This window comes from Protopterus annectens, chromosome 12.part0, assembly GCF_019279795.1.
Source record: "Protopterus annectens isolate FY-2018-M chromosome 12.part0, PAN1.0, whole genome shotgun sequence".
NCBI lineage: Eukaryota > Metazoa > Chordata > Ceratodontiformes > Protopteridae > Protopterus > Protopterus annectens.
In genome coordinates, this window is record NC_056746.1 from 1,377,833,582 (window position 1) to 1,377,851,354 (window position 17,773).

Below are 17,773 nucleotides of genomic sequence, written 5' to 3' on the forward strand. Positions count from 1 at the left end.
TAAAGCTGTAGCTCTTCAAACAGAAAAACTTTTTGAACAGTATAAGCATGATCAAGTAATTTTTGAGCGTCTATTTTTAAGTACTGGCTTCAGTGGCACTATATTATTTATGCCAGGATGCCTATCGGCTCTAAGATTTATTATCCACCCAGTTTCTCGTACTTCTGTGAGATTTTTAAGATCACCCCCATGAGGGTTAGATACAATGAGATCCAAGACCATAAAGGTGAAAGTGTGTGTGGGAGACTGTGCAACATGAGCAGCTAGTGCATTGTTAGTATCAACTTTGATAATATCTCACAGATGTTGCATAATCCTGAACTTAAACAGCTGGTTAGTTTTACCTACATAGAAAGCTGCACATTTCTTACAGCTAGCTAGATAAACTAAGTCTCGGGAAAGGTAGGTAGCATATCCATTAAGATGGAAATGTGGATCTGAGATAGGATGTAAAAAGCAACTGCTGGTATTAATAAAGGGGCAAGCTTTACATTTGCCACATCTGTATGTGCCTTTCTTGGATGTCTGGAGCCCAATTCTTCTTGGAACTCTGTCTTTAAAACACAGCATCCTTTTTAAATTATTTTTATTCTTATAGATAAAGCGTGGCGTTTCCCCTACTATTTCTTTAATCTTGTCATTCTCTGTCAACACTGGCCAATACTTGCGTATGGTATCACATACCAATCGAGAATCAGAGCTGTAAGTCAACATAGACTTTAAGGTCTTATTGAAATCCGCAGTATCTCTCGAATTTCTATTAGCTTGCCTCATCACATCTTTTTTCTTAAAATAAGGACGTCCATTTGTATTCCTAATATTGTCTAGCTTATCTGCTTTCATAGCAGTTTCTTGTTCTGAATATCCTCTACCCTGTAAAAAGCCCTGTATTTGTTCAGTTTCTTGTATTAGATCACAGTCTCTTGTACAGAGCCTTGATGTTCTAACGATATGATTATCCAATATATTTTTAAAATTGTGATGAGAATGCATACTATTTCTGTGTAGGTGGTGGTTCTTCCAAGTCCCGTTACGATAGATGCAAGTGTTTATACCTAGGTCCACATCATAGGCAAGTCTTACATCCAAGAAATCAATTTCCTTTCTTGAATGGTTAAGGGTGAACCTAAGAAAATCAGTGGTCCCATTTAAATACTGTTGAAAGTCAAGTAGGTCTTGAGCATTGCCATCCCACAATATAAACACATCATCCACAAAACGCCCATAAAATTTGGTTTGTTAGTTTGTTCGTATTTAAAGATGCTGTTACGTGGATATCCTGATGCGTTTGTATATATTAAAGCATCTGAACGAAACCCCAAACCTTATTATTTGTAAGAGAGGTGAATGAGTAACAGTGAGCAGTGAGGGTGGATGGATCAGGCACAGGGGAACTGTCAATTAGTCTAGAGAGAGCAGACCTAGAGGAAGCATCTACTCTACAAGGAGTGGTAAAGGTGTGTACAGAAGACCAAGTTGCTGCATCTAGGATAGCTCTATAATCAATTCCGTTGTAAAAGGCTCCAGGAGAGAGAATTGCTATAGTGGAATGGGCTTTACCTGGGAAAGGCAATTTTTACCATGGTGGATGTAGCAAAAGGAAATGCATTTAGAAATTCAGTCAGCAATAGTTTAATACCGGGTTTCCCAATTTGGCTTCCTGGAAAGAAAACTGGTTGTCCTGCAGATGGCCTTTGTTTTATCTAAATAAAATGTGAGTGGTCTGTGCATATCCAGAGAATGGAGAACCTGCTTCCCCTTGTTCTGAGGGTTAGGAAAAAGGTGAGAAGATGTATGGCCTAGTTGACGGACAACTCACTGACAGCCTCAGGCATGAATGAAGGACTGGCCCTCTGAGAAATCCTGTCCTTATGAAAGATAAGAAAATGAGGGGAGGCCATCAGGGCTTGGAGCTCAGAAACTCCGAGCAGAATTAAGGGCCACTAGATGGATGTTTTTTCCATGCACAAAATTTTAGTGAGGAGGAAACCTCTGGTTGAAAGAGTGGCAAAATAAGATTTTCTAGGGAAAAATGAGGGTCCAAGGAAGGTGAGATAGTTTCTCAGGGGGTTTACATGAAGAGCAGCTTTGAGAAACTGCTTCACCTCAAGCTTAGATAGTGGAAGGCCCTATAGGCAAGCACTCAGAAATGACTGATAAGTGTGCCTTAATCAAAGAGTGGGCTAGACCAGCTTTCAACTGTTCACACAAGTAAGAGAGGATAGTAGAAAAGTACAGTTTTGTACCTACCATAAATGTAGATGTTCGAGGATTCCATTGCTGCAGTCCTTACTATTGGGTATAGTCCGCATCCAGTCGGCCCGAATACCAGAGTATAAGGCTGACGTCGGTCAGGGCGCATTAGACTGACGTCAGTACGTCAGGGTACTAATGCGCATGACCGGCGTCATATCCTCAGTCTTTTCTTGCCCCAGATGTCAGAAGACCCTAAAAAGACAAGGCCCAAAATACCTGCACCAAAACATGAAGAATATATACAAAAATATAAGCAGGTAAAGCACCTACACAACCACCCCTAAACACAGAGGGGAAGGAGGGAGGGTAAATTGGACTGCAGCAATGGAATCCTCGAACATCTACATTTATGGTAGGTACAAAACTGTACTATGTTCTTCGTCTTCCATTGCTGCAGTCCTTACTATTGGGTAGAATCCCAAAGCAGAGGTAAGGGAGGCTGGCAAATCATAAAGAAGCAGGAGCTGACAACATGCCTTGCAAAACAGCTGTGGCAAAACCAGCCCTAGACTTAGAGTAGATAGGAAGGTGATAATGCTTAGAGAAAGTATGCACTGAACTCCAAGTAGCTGCTTCCAAAATATCCTTAGTTGCCACCCCCCGTAGAAATGCTGTTGAAGTGGCAGTAGCCCTAGTGGAATGAGGCCTAATCCCAGCTGGAACCTCCTTGCCATGATGGGAATAACAAAATGCAATGCAAAAGCCAATCCACCTAGAAATAGTTTGTTTTGACATAGGCTTGCCCTGCGAATTCAAAGCAAAAGAAACAAACAACTGCTGAGACTGCCTAAAATCCTTAGTCCTGCTTAAGTAATAACGCAATTGCCTGTGTACATCTAAAGTATGCAAAATCTTTTCCCCTTTATTTTGGGGGTCTGCATAAAAGGTAGGCAAATGAATAGTTTGGTTTAAAGCCACACTAGAAACCACCTTAGGCATAAAGGAAGGATTAGTACGTAATGATACCCTATCCTTATGGAAAATCAAAAAGGGCTCGACTGCCATAAGGGCCTGCAACTCAGACACCCTTCTTGCAGAAGTAATAGCCAACAAAAAAGCAGTCTTCCATGACAAATATTTCAATTCAGCAGTAGCCGCAGGCTCAAAAGGTTGTAGAGTAAGTTTTTCCAACACAAAATTGAGATCCCAAGCAGGAGCAGGAGCTCTACGTGGGGGTCTTATATTCTTAGCACCACTAAGAAACTGCTTGAACAAAGGATGCGAAAACAATGGTGGGTCACAATCATAGTGAGCTGAGATTGCTGCAGCATGAATCTTGATGGAAGAGAAGGACAGACCCTTGTCCAGTAACTCAGTAAGATATTGAAGAGCCATACTCAAATTAGGCTCAGAAATCTCCAAATTCTTTGCTTTACACCAAAATAAAAATCTCTTCCATTTTGCTGCGTACACTTTCCTTGTACTAGGTCTTCTAGCTTCCATAATCACATTTAAAACTTGTTGAGGAAGTTGAGACCTGCTGTGTTTCAACACAGAATATGCCAGGCTGTCAGATGAAGAGAGTGAAGCTTGACATTGAGCAGATGACCGTCCTGCTGGGATAACAGATGTGGAATCAAAGGTTAAGGCCATGGAGGCTTCTTTACCAGACTCCGTAGTAGAGGGTACCAGTGTTGCCGAGGCCAATCTGGAGCTATCAAAATCATCCTTGGCCTGTCCTGTCTGACTTTTAACAGTACCTTTGGAAGAAGAGGCAGAGGTGGAAAGGTATACAGATGAAGGTTTGTCCAACTGAAAGACAGAGCATCCACTTTCCAAGCTGTGTGATGAAACCCCTTTGTGCAAAACTGTGGCAGCTGGTGGTTTAGTGGAGAAGCGAACAGATCTATGTCTGGAGTTCCCCATGACACTGTCAATTTCTGAAATACATGAAGATCCAGTTTCCACTTGTGGGGATCCATGATTTGTCTGCTTAACACATCTGCTAAGGAGTTCTGTGCTCCTGGCAGAAACCTTGCCTGAAGAGTTAGGTGCAAGCGTGGCAGTCTCCCATAAAATCATTGCATGCCTGCATAGAGGATAAGAATGTGTTCCCCTTGTTTGTTGAAGTACCACATGACAGTTGTGTTGTCTGTTAGAATCAACACCTGCCCTGGAAGAAGTAACTCCTTGAAAGCCAGCAATGCGAACTGGACTGCTAACACCTCCTTTATGTTGATATGTAGATGCTGTAGTCTGGCAGGCCACTTGTCTTGTATCCACTTTACATTTAGATGAGCTCCCCAAGCAATGTCTGAGGCATCTGTCGGTAAAATCTGACTCGCCTCTGGCCGGGTCACAGAGAGTCCCTTGTTTAGGTGACATTCCTGAGCCCACCACAAAAATACTCTTTGAAGGCAAGGTATTATTTGAATGACAGTGTCTAAATTCTGGCAGTGCTGTGTCCATACATTTTTGAGATACCATTGTAACTTCCTCATATGCAGTTTGGCATTGGGAAGCACCAGAATACAAGATGCCATGAACCCTAATGCTTGAAGGACTGTCTCTGCAGTCAGCACGGACGGATGAGATAGTTGATGGAAGTAAAGTGACAGACTCTTTTGTTTGTCCGGGGTTAAAAAGACCATCTGGGCTGCTGTATTCAGTCTCACACCCAGAAAGCACATGTCGTGAGAGGGTACTAGACTGGACTTTATTTCATTCACAGAATACCCTAGGCATCTTAGCACTGCTATAAGATATCCCAGATGCTGTAGAAGGTCTTCCTTTTCTTGAGCCAGAATCAGGCAGTCGTCTAAATAAGGATAGATTTGAAGTCCTTGTAGCCTGAAGTAAGCTATCACTGGAGCCAGAACCTTTGTGAATATTCTGGCAGTAGATAAGCCAAAGGGCAATGCAGAGAACTGATAATGAGAATCTCCAGCTTGAAACCGCAGATACTTCCTGTAACTTAGCCTGATATGCACATGAAGGTAAGCTTCCTTGAGATCTAAAGTTACCATCCAGTGATCTTTGCCCAGCAGGGGTAAAAGCTGTTGTAACGTCAACATCTTGAACTTGGGAATGTCCAGATAAGTGTTGAGGAGAGATAAATCCAAAAGCAGTCTCCACGTGTTCCCCTTCTCTGGTACTAGGAACATGCGAGAATAAAATCCTAGGCCCCTTTCTGACACAGGGACTGGTAGAATGATGTCCAACACCCATCTGTCTTGAGTAATTAAATCCCAATTTCCTTTGAAAAGAGATAGTTGTCCTTCCAAAGGAGCTGCCAGACGAGAATCTACTGGCAGTAGAAAAGGCAGGTCATTGGGTCTGTTTACGAAAGGACTGACCCCTGCCCTCACCAGAAGTCTGAGCAGGTGAACTCCTGTTCTAGGCCTAAAAGAACCTGGAGCCCTGCCCCTACCACGTCTAGACCTACCCCTAGACTGGGAATCATAAGCAGGATATGTCCACCCCTTAGCAGGCCAATTTCTACTAAACTTCGTGGCTGTACCTGCAAAAATCTTTAACAGTTTGCATAGACTTAGCTTTGTCCTCCATTTTCTTTAAAACTGCTTCCACAGGTGAACCAAACAACACATCAGACTGTAAAGGAGCATCCAAAATCCTTGTCTTAACATGCTCAGCCAAATTTTGATCCCTCAACCAGGCATGCCTGCGAAGAACAGAACTAGTGGCAGCCACCCTCGAGGAGGCCTGCACAGCATCAAAACCACATTGCAAAGAATGCTTGCCCACTTGTTCAGACACATAAACTAAATCCAGCAAGTCTTTACAATCAATACCTTCCGCCAAAGCATCCACCTTAGATTTCAATTGTGAAAGGAGATAATTTTGATATTTCAGCATGTGAAACTGACAATTCAACGCTCTCATGGCTAGAGTGGAAGAAGTATACACTTTCTTACCCCACCTATCTAACGCCCTTGCCTCTTTGTCAGTGGGAACAGGATTTTTAATCACAGAGGCTTTAACACCTTTAGGCCCCTGAGAAACAGTTTCTGGGTCCGCCCTAGGACTCCTAAACAAATACTTAGGAGCTTCGGGCACCCTATAGTACCTATCAGGTTTAACAGGAGGCAAAGAATCAGGGTTCAGGGAAGCCTCTGCAAAAACATCTTCCACCACATTCAACACAGGAGGTATAGCTAAGGGCCTATGCTGGGGTAAAAACAAGAATTCCCTAAGCCTCTTCCTGGAATCAGAGTAATCCTGGCCTTCCCATTTAAAGTGCTCCCTCATGGAATGCAGAGTCTCTGAAAATGAAAAATCCTCAGGAGGAGAAGCCGAAGGAGTGGCATCATCCACATCAGAATCAGAATGAGGATACTCCTGCAAATCTTCCGCAGAAGATTCAGAAGCCCCGGAACCCTGTTCAAAACTGTCAAACTCTGGTTCCACTCTAGGCCTCTTATCAGGAGGGCCCATAGAACCTCTAATCATAGTAATCAAATCTTCTGCCATTTTAAGCATATGTTTCTTAGGTACAGAACCCGAAAGGCTAGGAGAAGCCCCTACTGAAGCTGAAGTTGGCCTACCTCTAAAAGAAGTTTTGGCAACAGAAGGAGAGGCTCTAACTACTTTGGGAAGAGAGGGAAGAATAGTTACCTGAGAAGCCCCCTCAGCCTGGCCTGCCTCCTGAGAGGGTACATCCTGTAACAGTAAAGTTTCTGCCTGAGACTCTATAGAAACTCCTGGCAAAACCTCTGGCTCCACTGAGCCATCTAAAGAACCGACGTCTGGGACTGCCGGTTCATCAACCCTAGGCTTCGCTGTTTTGTCCTTGCGCTTCTTGGATGAAGCGGGCGCCGGAGCATCCGACGGCATTTTATAATTGCAACGCTTCCCAAACACTAATCTGGCACAGTCTAACCTCCTCTTAATAGTGCGTTTGTTAAACTTAGCACAAGAGCGGCAACCAACAACGTCGTGCTCAGGCCCTAAACAAGGTATACATAATGTATGGTAATCCCTATGAGGTATTTGTTTCCCACAAGAAATACAGTTATTCACTTTTCTGACATCCGGTTAAATACTGAGGCAAGAAAAACCAAAATGTTCCCCAACGGGGTACTTAGCCAACTCTGATTCGGTCTGAAACTCCGGTTTCGGAAATATTTCAGAACGCCAACCTGCACTCGCAAAACTGCTTCTGCATCGGATCACGCGGCAAAAAAGACTGAGGATATGACGCCGGTCATGCGCATTAGTACCCTGACGTACTGACGTCAGTCTAATGCGCCCTGACCGACGTCAGCCTTATACTCTGGTATTCGGGCCGACTGGATGCGGACTATACCCAATAGTAAGGACTGCAGCAATGGAAGACGAAGAACATCCCCTGTTTGAATATGGTCCTGTTTTTTTTTAGTACACCACCAGGCAGAAAATATTTTCCATTTGGAAATGCAGGACTTTCTAGTGGTAGAATGTCCTGAGAAAATTGGTGTTTGAAAGGGATTCCCATCATTCATGCTGACAGGTTGAGGCATAAGAAACTGTGATTAAGTATGGACACTTGTGTAGCGTGAGCATGTCCATTCTGTGGAGTAACTTGTGCTGATGATTCAGTGGCTAGATGGCAGAGAAAGTACAGTTGTGTACACTTACCATAAATGTAGATGTTTGAGTGTATTCACTGTTGCAGTCATTACATTTGGGTAATCTGCTGGCAGGTTGCCCTCAGTTGGCCTGATCCTCAGTCGACCTGATTAACAAAGTCTTGGGTCCTGCGTCAGTTGCTGTCCCTTCTTCCATGACATCAGGAGTATAAAACATGCAGCCGACGCCATTACATCAGTTTTTCTTGCCCCAGATGTCAGGTGCCCCCCAAATGGGGAGCAAAAAAAAAATATATATATATGTATATATAACAACACAAAAATATACCTCCAAACAAAAGCAAATACACCAAAAAGGCTTTTAAGCATAATAAAAGAAAGGAGGTATAGTAAAAGAAAAACAGGGGCTGGAGGGAGGATAACCAGGACTGCAACAGTGAATACACTCGAACATCTACATTTATGGTAAGTGTACACAACTGTACTATGTTCATCGTGTTTCACTGTTGCAGTCATTACATTTGGGTAGATTCCAAAAGCTAAGGTTGGGAGGATGGATTTATACAGCATTAGGACTAGCTATAAGGCCCTGCAAAACAGCAGTGGCAAAGCCAGCTCTGGATTTAGAGAAAATTGGTAAGTGGTAATGCTTGGTGAAAGTATGAACTGAACTCCAGGTAGCAGCTTCTAGAATATCCCTGGTAGGAACACCTCTGAGAAAGGCTGCTGAAGTAGATGCAGCCCTGGTGGAATGAGATCCCCTGGGGAATAGGTTTTCCATGGTGCTTATAAGAGAAATGAATACAATGGCTTATCCATTTAGAAATGGTTTGCTTTGAAATTGCCTTCCCCTCTGCCCCTGCAGCAAATGCTACCGGCAGTTGTTCAAATTTTCATTGAGATTTAGTCCTGTCCAAGTAGAATCTAAGTTGGCTGTGTATATCCAGTGAATGCAGAATCCGCTTTCCCTTGTTCTGTGGATTGGGACAGAAAGTTGGCAAATGAATGGACTGATTATGAGCCCCACTGGCTACCACCTTGGGCATGAATGATGGATTGGTCCTGAGTGACACCCTGTCTATATGAAAGATGATGAAAGGCTCCACTGCCATAAGGGGCTGTAATTCATATATCCTTCTAGCTGAAGTGATTGCTAAAAGGAAGGCTGTTTTCCAGGGAAGAAATTTTAAGTCTGCAGTTGCAGCTGGCTCAAAAGGAGGTAAAATGAGTTTCTCCAACATAAAGTTAAGGTCCCAGGAAGGGGTTGGAGCTATTCTGGGTGGTCTCAAGTTTTTGGCCCCTCTGAGATACTACTTTAGAAGAGGATGAGAGAAGAGGGGGGGGTCTGTGCTGTAATGAGTTGAAATGGCTGAGGCATGGATTTTTATGGAAGAAAAAGACAGGCCTTTATGAAGCATCTCAGTTAAGTATTGCAAAATCTGAGGTAAATTGGGCACTGCTGTGCTCATCCCTTGAGATTGATTCCAGGCACAGAATCTTTTCCATTTGTCAGCATAAGATTTTCTAGTACTAGGTCTTCTCGCCTCCAAAATGACATCCATCACAGGTTTGCTGAGGGATGCTAAGGGTGAATTTAAGTGATTAGCCAAGCTGCAAGATTCAATGTTTGGAGCTGAGGGTGCAGAATTTGATTCTCCTGCTGAGACAGTAAGGAAGGTGTCTGTAGCAGGTGCCATGGACAAATGTGTGACACTGCGCAGGAGTGGGTACCAGTGTTAGCGAGGCCAGTCTGGAGAAATCAAAATCATTTTTGGCTTGTCCTGTTTGACTTAGTAGAACTTTGGACAGCAAAGGTAGAGGGGGGAAAAGGCATAGACTGAAGGACAGAGCATCCACTTTCCAGGCTTTTTTGTGATGAGTTCTTGTGCAAAATTTGTCCAACTGGTAGTTCTGGGGTGAGGCAAAAAGATCCATGTCTGGGCTCCCTTATTTGCGTGTCAACATGTTGAAAATCCATGGTTCTAGTTTCCATTTGTGAGGGTCCATGAGATTTCTGCTTAGTTCGTCTGCCAGAACATTCTGCTTTCCTGGCAGGAACTGAGCTTGTAGTTGTACTTGGTAGCTCAAGGCCGTGTTCCACAATGCCATGGCTAGTCTGCACAGAGGGTAGGAATGTCTACCCCCCTGCTTGTTTATGTACCACATAACCGTGGTGTTGTCCGTCTTTATCAGTAATTGTCCTGGATGAAGGTAGTCCTTGAAGGCTGTCAGTACATTCTGTACAGCTAGCATTTCTTTTTGATTGATAGGAAGGTGCATTTGATTTGGGCTCCATTTGCCCTGAATGCACATCCCTGCCAGATGAGCCCCCCCATGCATATTCTGATGCGTCTGTAGTTAGGGTTTGGGTGGCAGAGGGTGGTGTGAATGGCAGCCCCTTGTTTTGGTGGCAGGCCTCTGCCCACCACAGGAACTCTAGGCGCAGGCAAGGTATGATATGAATCATTGTTTCCAGGCTGTGACAATGTTGACTCCATAAACTGTTTAAGTACCACTGAAGTTTCCTCATATGCAGTCTTGCATATGGAGTTAGAAGAATACATGAGGCCATGAACCCCAAAGGCCTGCAGTATTTGCCTTGCAGATAGCAGGGTTTTTGTGGCCACCTGTTTGAAGTAAGTCACCAAATTAATTTGCTTTTCTGGCGTAAGGAAAGCCATCTGGGCAGTTGTATTTATTATGTATTTCGAGTTCTACAAAAGGCAAAAGGTGGCATGAGGTACTTTTTGTGATGATTCTGGGTTTGTAGACAATCAAAAGGGCAATGCAGAGAACTGAAAGTGTGTGGAACAAACTGCATATCTTATGGAGATAAATAAGCATCATTCAAGACCAGGAAGGCCCGAGGAAGGGTGAAAGGAAGAAGAGTCTGCACTGACATTTTGAAGGAGGGGACCATCACAAAAGTACTGCGATGGGACATTATGGGTCTGGTCTCTATTGCCCTTTTCTGGGTACCGGAAAAAGTTTGGAATAAAAGCTTTTTCCCACTTACTATTATGGTGTGATACTTTTGAATGGTTGAATCTCCTTCCAAGTAATTTTATAACCCTGTTAGATAAAGGAAAACTCATTTGTCTGACATTGAGTTGCAGAGTAGAAAGAGATGAAGTCAGTCTTTCTGATAGGAGAGTGGGACTGAGGGGAACTGGAGACAAGAAACGGTCAAGCTGACTTGCTGGAAAAGGAGGCCTCCCAAAAAATCCCTGGCTGACTTATCCTGAAATCTCTGTATAGGTACTTTCCTGCCCTTCTGTGAAGGCCTTGAGTCATTGTGCGAGAAGGAAGTGGGCTTACCCAGGTAGTTTCTCTGTTACTTGGTGGACCGAAGTGAGGAAAATTTGTTCAAAATCTTGCATAGTTTTACCTTGTAAGGATTTAAACAAGTTGGCTCTTTCTGGGCCAAATAAGAGCCCTATTTATTTATTTACTGGCATCTGTTTATCAGGAAAGTCTGACTCAGCAGTGATCTTTTTCAATGGAGGCCCAAGGAGAAAAGCTCCACCATACAGACAGGACATTTGCACTGTTTCATCATTTACAGTTTCATTCATAAGCAACGGTTCCATTATTTAGTTATCCTTGTCATTCATTACATCAGTTGCAAACAGCTTCAAATAAAAATACAGTTACATGGGCTGCATATTTTTTAAATACAGGGAGGTATATGTAGCGAATCACCAATATGCACAGATTGTCAGGTTATAAGAATGTGTGACTATAAAGACATGTTCAAAATTTAGGACACAGAAAGATAGAGAGTTAGAGCAGCCCAAAGACAGGGAGGAGGGAAAGAGGGGCATGGCAGATAAAGGAGATGAGATGACAGAGGAGGGTACAGTTGTGTTAACAGTACATTACGTTTTGTACAGCAGACAGTTACGGCACAAATTCATGTAGATACATTAGTACCAGCTGAACCCAGAGTGGTGCAGTGCAGAGCTGTTTACACATCACGTGTTGTGTTGCTTCAGTTGGCATGTAAAGCCGTTCAAGTTGCAGACTGCTCAAGTGGCTTCTGGTGTGTCTTCTTTATGGCTTGCTGAAGGTGGAGATCAAATTAAATTAAGGGGAGGGGGATCCAAAAGTTTAGCTTTAACATCCCCAGATAAAGACTGGGAAAAGGAGGCATAGATATCTTCTAATGAAAGATGTGGTAGCAGATGCTCTTGACAAAGCTTTTACTGTATCATAACTGCACTTAATGCTATGCCTTGGTACCAGAGAAAACAGTTTTACTCAAATTAGTCAGAATGGACAACAAAAATGTCATCTGAGTTTGGTAGTTTACAGCTGAAAGCCAGAGTGAAGGAGGTGTACACCTTCTCATATCTGTCCACTGCCCTACTATCTTTGTCTGAGGTGACGGCATTGACAGCAGGTACATGTTTAGATGGCTTGTCAGTTGAAATAGAAAAGGCAGAGATATCTGGGCAAGAGATTTTTATGTAGGAACATTATAGAACTGGTCTTTTAAGTACTGGAGGTTGAGAGCCTGGTGCAACAGAAGTGGATGCAAAAGTGTCTAGAAAAGCCTCCAGCACTGGAGGGACAGGAGCAGATGTAGGGATGCCAGACTCTAGTAGTGTAACATCTGTTTTGAACATCAGGTGTCTGCCTGGATTCTCACTCAAAATGCTGCATCATCTTAGTTCATAGTTTTCTCAAAGGAGATTTCCTCTGCTGGGTAATTAAGGAATAAAGTACTCTCATCAGAGAAAACCTGGCCTGGGGAATGACTCTGGGATGAGAGGGCCATAGAATGTTTATCCAAATCAGACTCTGCCTCTATCTCCTCAGAAAATGACTCCAGTCGTCTCTGTGTGGCAGGGGAAGTAGGAGCAGAAGAAAGAAATGACAGAGGTCTGAGAGCCAAAATGGCCTTAAATAGACCTTGGGGAAAAAAAATCCATCCATTTTTTTCCTGAGATATCAGTAGAGAGGAAACATTTTTCATTTCTTTTTAGGAGCGCCATTTTAACAAATTATGTTAGACCAGACCCCCAACGCACTTCAATTAAAGACTCTGGTACCTCTTCCTGAATTAAAATTTGGAGAATGCCCGCAGGCCCTTCTGAAATTATGCATCGATGTTCCTCCTTCTCCACCATATCAGTAAGGTCAGTCATATCAGATGTCGAGAATCAGACATCATACCAGCCCTCCAGCAGAGATGCAGTAGTAGGCACCTAAAAAGCAGTTGAAAGTACAGTGAGTTCTTGTGAAACCTCAATAAGTACGTCTGAATACGACTGGGCAGATGAAGTTGCTGGCTTAGGCCATTTGAATTTCTTTTTCGGAATGAGCTGGACATCTGAGTGGTAGGGTCTTCCATTTTAGTTTGGATGAAGCACTTAAGGATCTGGGTCTCAAGATAAGTATTAAGGCAGGAAAGGCAGGAATGTAAAGGTTTTTGGTACAAATGACTGACAAATATTGCAATTTTTACAGCCATGCTCCGCACCAAGGCAAAAAAGACACTAAGTGGAGATCCTTATAAGGAGTTTGCCTACAGTTTAAACCATTAAAAAAAGGATGGTCCCCCTCCTATGGGCACTTATCTGAACAAGTGAAGTCACAAACTATACCAATGACCAGATGTACAGCAGACCGATAGGTCACACCCCTACATTTGGACTGGCAGCAAGAGTCTGTGGTTTTCATGACCACATGTCCACTTATGTACCTCTATGGTCATTGGGTTCAGTCATAAGTCAGATGTATGGCTCTGTGGAATGATTTTGGCTCTGGTGCCTCTGCTGGACATCCAGTTTATTTAGACAAACCAACAGTTTCGAACACTAACAGTGATCTAAGGAAGGGCATCTTCATGCACAAAATTGTGCATGTACTAGAAAAAGCTGAACTCCAGAACCGGAAAAAAGCCATTGATCTTCTGAGACCAGAAGGATAAAGAAATAAAACCAGTAACTCATCTAGCACCAAAATGACATCCAAGGTCCCATCTGAGCAGTAGTGTCTGGATCGGTTTCAAGAACCTATGAAGTGGATTGATCTGCAAAGTTCCTTCTGGAGGAGGACCTATGAACTTTAAGAAAAGCTCAAAGGTGAAAACGTTTTCAAGTCTCTAGTCTCCAGTAATTACTCAAGTTAAACAGAACCTGGTGACCCCCCCCCCCGGTGTGTATCAAAATGCCACATTAAGGACTGATACTGGCCTGGCAGTGTTGAGGGAGATAAAGTATATACTATGGTAGACTTCTCCAGAGCTGCAAAGGTTGAACCTAAATGAAACTTAAAAAGCTCTCCTCAGGAATTCAGGAGGATTCTTCTTTCTTTTCCAGCACTGGCCAGGTTTAGCAGAAGACAGGGTAGAGGCATCAGGGGAAGGGGTGTTCATACAGTCTTCTACACAAGGATCTACAACCACTTCCTAGGTGGACTGGTCCAATATCTTATCTTCCATGATATGAGCATCCAGGGCACTGTTAATGAGCTTCTCTACAACAGAGAACAGAATGAGCCATGGCATCTCCAGCAGGCAAACTCCTGAGCATACAACCCTGACAAAGCACTGCATATTCAAGGTACAGTGGAATACATGCTATCACACCAAGAAGGCAGAGAATAAGAGCTCAGGGATTACCCCCTCCATCCTGCACTCAGAAAAAAACTTCAAGCTTTTCCACCAGCTTCTAAACCTGCTGCAACTAGAATTAGGACACACTGGATGAACAGCTGAATCTTCTAACAGCGGTGGGCAGAAGAGCAGACCCTTTGGCCACATCTGTCCAAAGATATAAAGTCCACTGACGTAATTTGCTAATTAAAAAAAAATGTGCAAAACTAAGCAAGTCATTTAACTAGACAGTGCTGTGGGGCTGAGTCTGAAAAGGGTCCACAGTACTTTGGTTAATGTATACAAATGAAATAAAACCCTGAAAGATGAAACAAAATTTTAAATGTTCTCTGGTGGCGTGAAGTCAGAATGCTGTTGTTTTCAAGACCTATGCTGTACTAAAGAGACTGTCCTGGAGTCAGCACTATAATGTTTAGTCAGGTGACACTACAACTTTGGCAAAGTTTTACAAATATTATCTGCCTTTCTTGGAACTAATGGGCCAGTCTGAGTGCCTCCAAGCTGCTTTGCTGGCATTACTGATTAGAGTCCAGTGGGACTACTCAGCCATAAAAGTTCTACAAGATGTTACTGTAAGGAGTGGAATATAAGCAATGAACCAGCACAAGGTGCTCTTATCAGCCAGAGAACATCTCCAAAAAGGGATCAGACACAAAGGATGCAAAAGTGGGAACATCTCACGAACTCTGCCCATCTCAAAAACTGAGGCCCTGAAATCTTCAGATTCCAAGGAGGAACCAGGAAAGGGAGGTGGTGGGACACTACCTCTGATACCCAGTGGTGTAAGCCCATGAATTGGCAAGCATGTGGCAGAACAGCTCATTATCCTTGTCCACCTCAAAGAGAGGTCCTGGAATCCTCAAAGCCCCAAGAATAACCAGGAAAAGAGAGAGAGAACCATTTACCTAGGACACCCATGGGTGTGAATTCACACACACAGGCATGTGAGGACAGACCAGCAATGGAAGTCAGGAGACTGGAAACCACAAAAAATATGTTCCAGATATAGGTGCCTTGAGAAGGCTGCACCGAGGATAATGGAGGCTTCAGACACAAATACCTGAAGTTATGACATCAATGCATCTATCTTCAAGTCTAATCAGATATCAAAGTGTTTATGTCAGAAGTTTAAATTCTGCACTCTGTAGAGCCAGAAGTCACATTCAATGACCATCTTTTCCATGTATGTTATTGTACAAAGAATCAGGACAGTGAGCATGAACAGGAAGAAAAAAAAAACGACCAAAACCAAGCAAGACTAAACATGAAAAAAAAGGGTTAAACTGTACTTCTATTTCTATCAATTCAGCCAACAAGCAAATGAACAGATAGAGAAAGTGAAACATTTGCTTGAGCTACATAGGGACACCAGAGTGCCCTTCATTTAAACAATGTACTGTGGCACCAATCCTGATGAGCATATGAAGGATGTATACATGCATGCACTGGGATGCTTCATTTAACCATGACTCCCAAACAACTGATTAAACATATCATGCAAGTGCCAGCCGGTCAGCCAGTTCCACCAAGCAAAGCTCATATACACCCCATCTGTTCAGAAACAAACAGAACAGTATTTAAATTTCCTTCTCAACTTGTTTCAGATATAAGAATCTTACCCTCTGCGAATGGACTCCAGGAACTGAGCATTGGCTGGATCTGCATAGCTTCTTTGTTCTCCATCATCCAAACTGAATCCATGCTTCCACAGCTTCAATACAACATGAACCTGGACAACAAACAAATAAGAATGGATCTTGTGCTTGGAAGCTATGAACAGGGAACATTTAAACTACCTACTTGGTAAACACTATACCTCCTACTGGCTTCTCACGCCAAAGCATGATACCAAATGGAAAGTGCTGCTACTGCAACTAAATCAGTTGTCTCCCTGAAAATATTTTTCTAGGCCACATGCCAAAGTTTACTTATTATTTAAATAATCTACCAGCACTATCAAAAAAGATAAGTCTATTACCACCATACTTAAAAAAGCAGTGTGATTTGTAATCAGGCAGTCAGATTTGCCCACATCTGTCACTAGATGTTAGTAGAATTAAGCATGTCCATGAAAGATTTCTAGCATCAATGTAGCAGATTAAATATTTCATCTGCATTTCCCCCCAGTGACTCCATAATAAAGCAATGTATCCTTCTCAGACAACTAATTCTTTAAAATGGCTTGTTATTATGCTGGTACCTCTTATTAACCGAACCGAAGTGCACACTAACAGAGCTTTACATTAAACATGATTATACAAATCTTGATAAATTTTTAATGTACTCTCCTACTGAAGCAGGAGTACTGGGCGAGGCACAGAAAGTACAGTTCTCCAAGAACTTAACGGAACAGTCCTACTTATCATTCTAGCAGTATTCCCTTACAAGAATACCCTGCCAAGGACAGCTGTATGTGTGGCCAGCATACCAAGCCTGGACCCTTTCATGCGTTGTTCAGATACAAGTTCTATGTCCAAGGCATAAGGTACACAAGTGACAGAGAAGCGCCAAATCCTCAGAAATAAACTGCGCTAGAACAACAGAAGCACAGGAGAGGCAGATGGTACATGTACATCCCTAAAAAGAAAAAGGCCAACCCTCAGACGGAGGGAAAAGAAAAACCCAGTAGGGGAAAGGAGGGATGGAACACTAACAGTAAGATTATCTGCGTTATTAAGTTCTTACACAGCTGCACTATGTCCTTCCTTAATCACTGTTGCAGTAACTCCTTACAACAGGGACAGTACAAGAGGTACTGTAAAAAATGGGAAGAGGAAGAATGAACTGACGAACCCCCCCCCCCCCCCCAAGAACCCATGGAGGATGGACCTTGCAAAACTTGGTCTGCCCCTTGAAGTCGCATCAAACTTGCAATGCTTAGTAAAAGTTTGAACAGAAAAAGTAGCCGCTTCCAAAATGGATCCAGCATTCAGACACTTACAAAAGCTCCAAAAGAGGCAATCATTGTAATAGAATGAACTGACATAGGAAGCAGTTTGCCAGAAAAATAACAAAAGAAAATGGCCTTAGAAATCCAAGAAGAAATGCTTTGCTTAGCAACTACCAAACCTAATTTTATGTCCTGAAAAGAAAGTTACTCAGATTTCCTACTATTTAATCTTGTATAATTAATATCAGACCTGTCTATACAAATCCTCTCGCGACTTTAACAAGACAAAGGAAAAAGATGGAAGGCCTGATTCAAAGGCATATCATTAACTACTATACATGCATAAAATAAGATTAGTTTAGAGACTGTATGGAAAACAAGAAAAGGAGAAACTGCCATAGCGCCATACCTCTCAGATGCCCATATTTTTTGGTCTGTTCCTCATGCAATTTGTGGTTCTCTGACAAATCACTGAAG

At 42.8% G+C, this 17,773-nt stretch overlaps 1 protein-coding gene across 1 annotated transcript in view; it reads right to left on the reverse strand.

The window, feature by feature from the left end:
* The window catches only part of NSFL1C (NSFL1 cofactor), a 565,621-nt gene that overhangs the window by 83,142 nt on the left and 464,706 nt on the right, over positions 1-17,773 (reverse strand). The window contains exon 6 of the mRNA XM_044090438.1: positions 16,026-16,135. Coding sequence (XP_043946373.1) covers positions 16,026-16,135 — 110 coding nt within the window. The remainder of the gene's footprint in view (positions 1-16,025; positions 16,136-17,773) is intronic.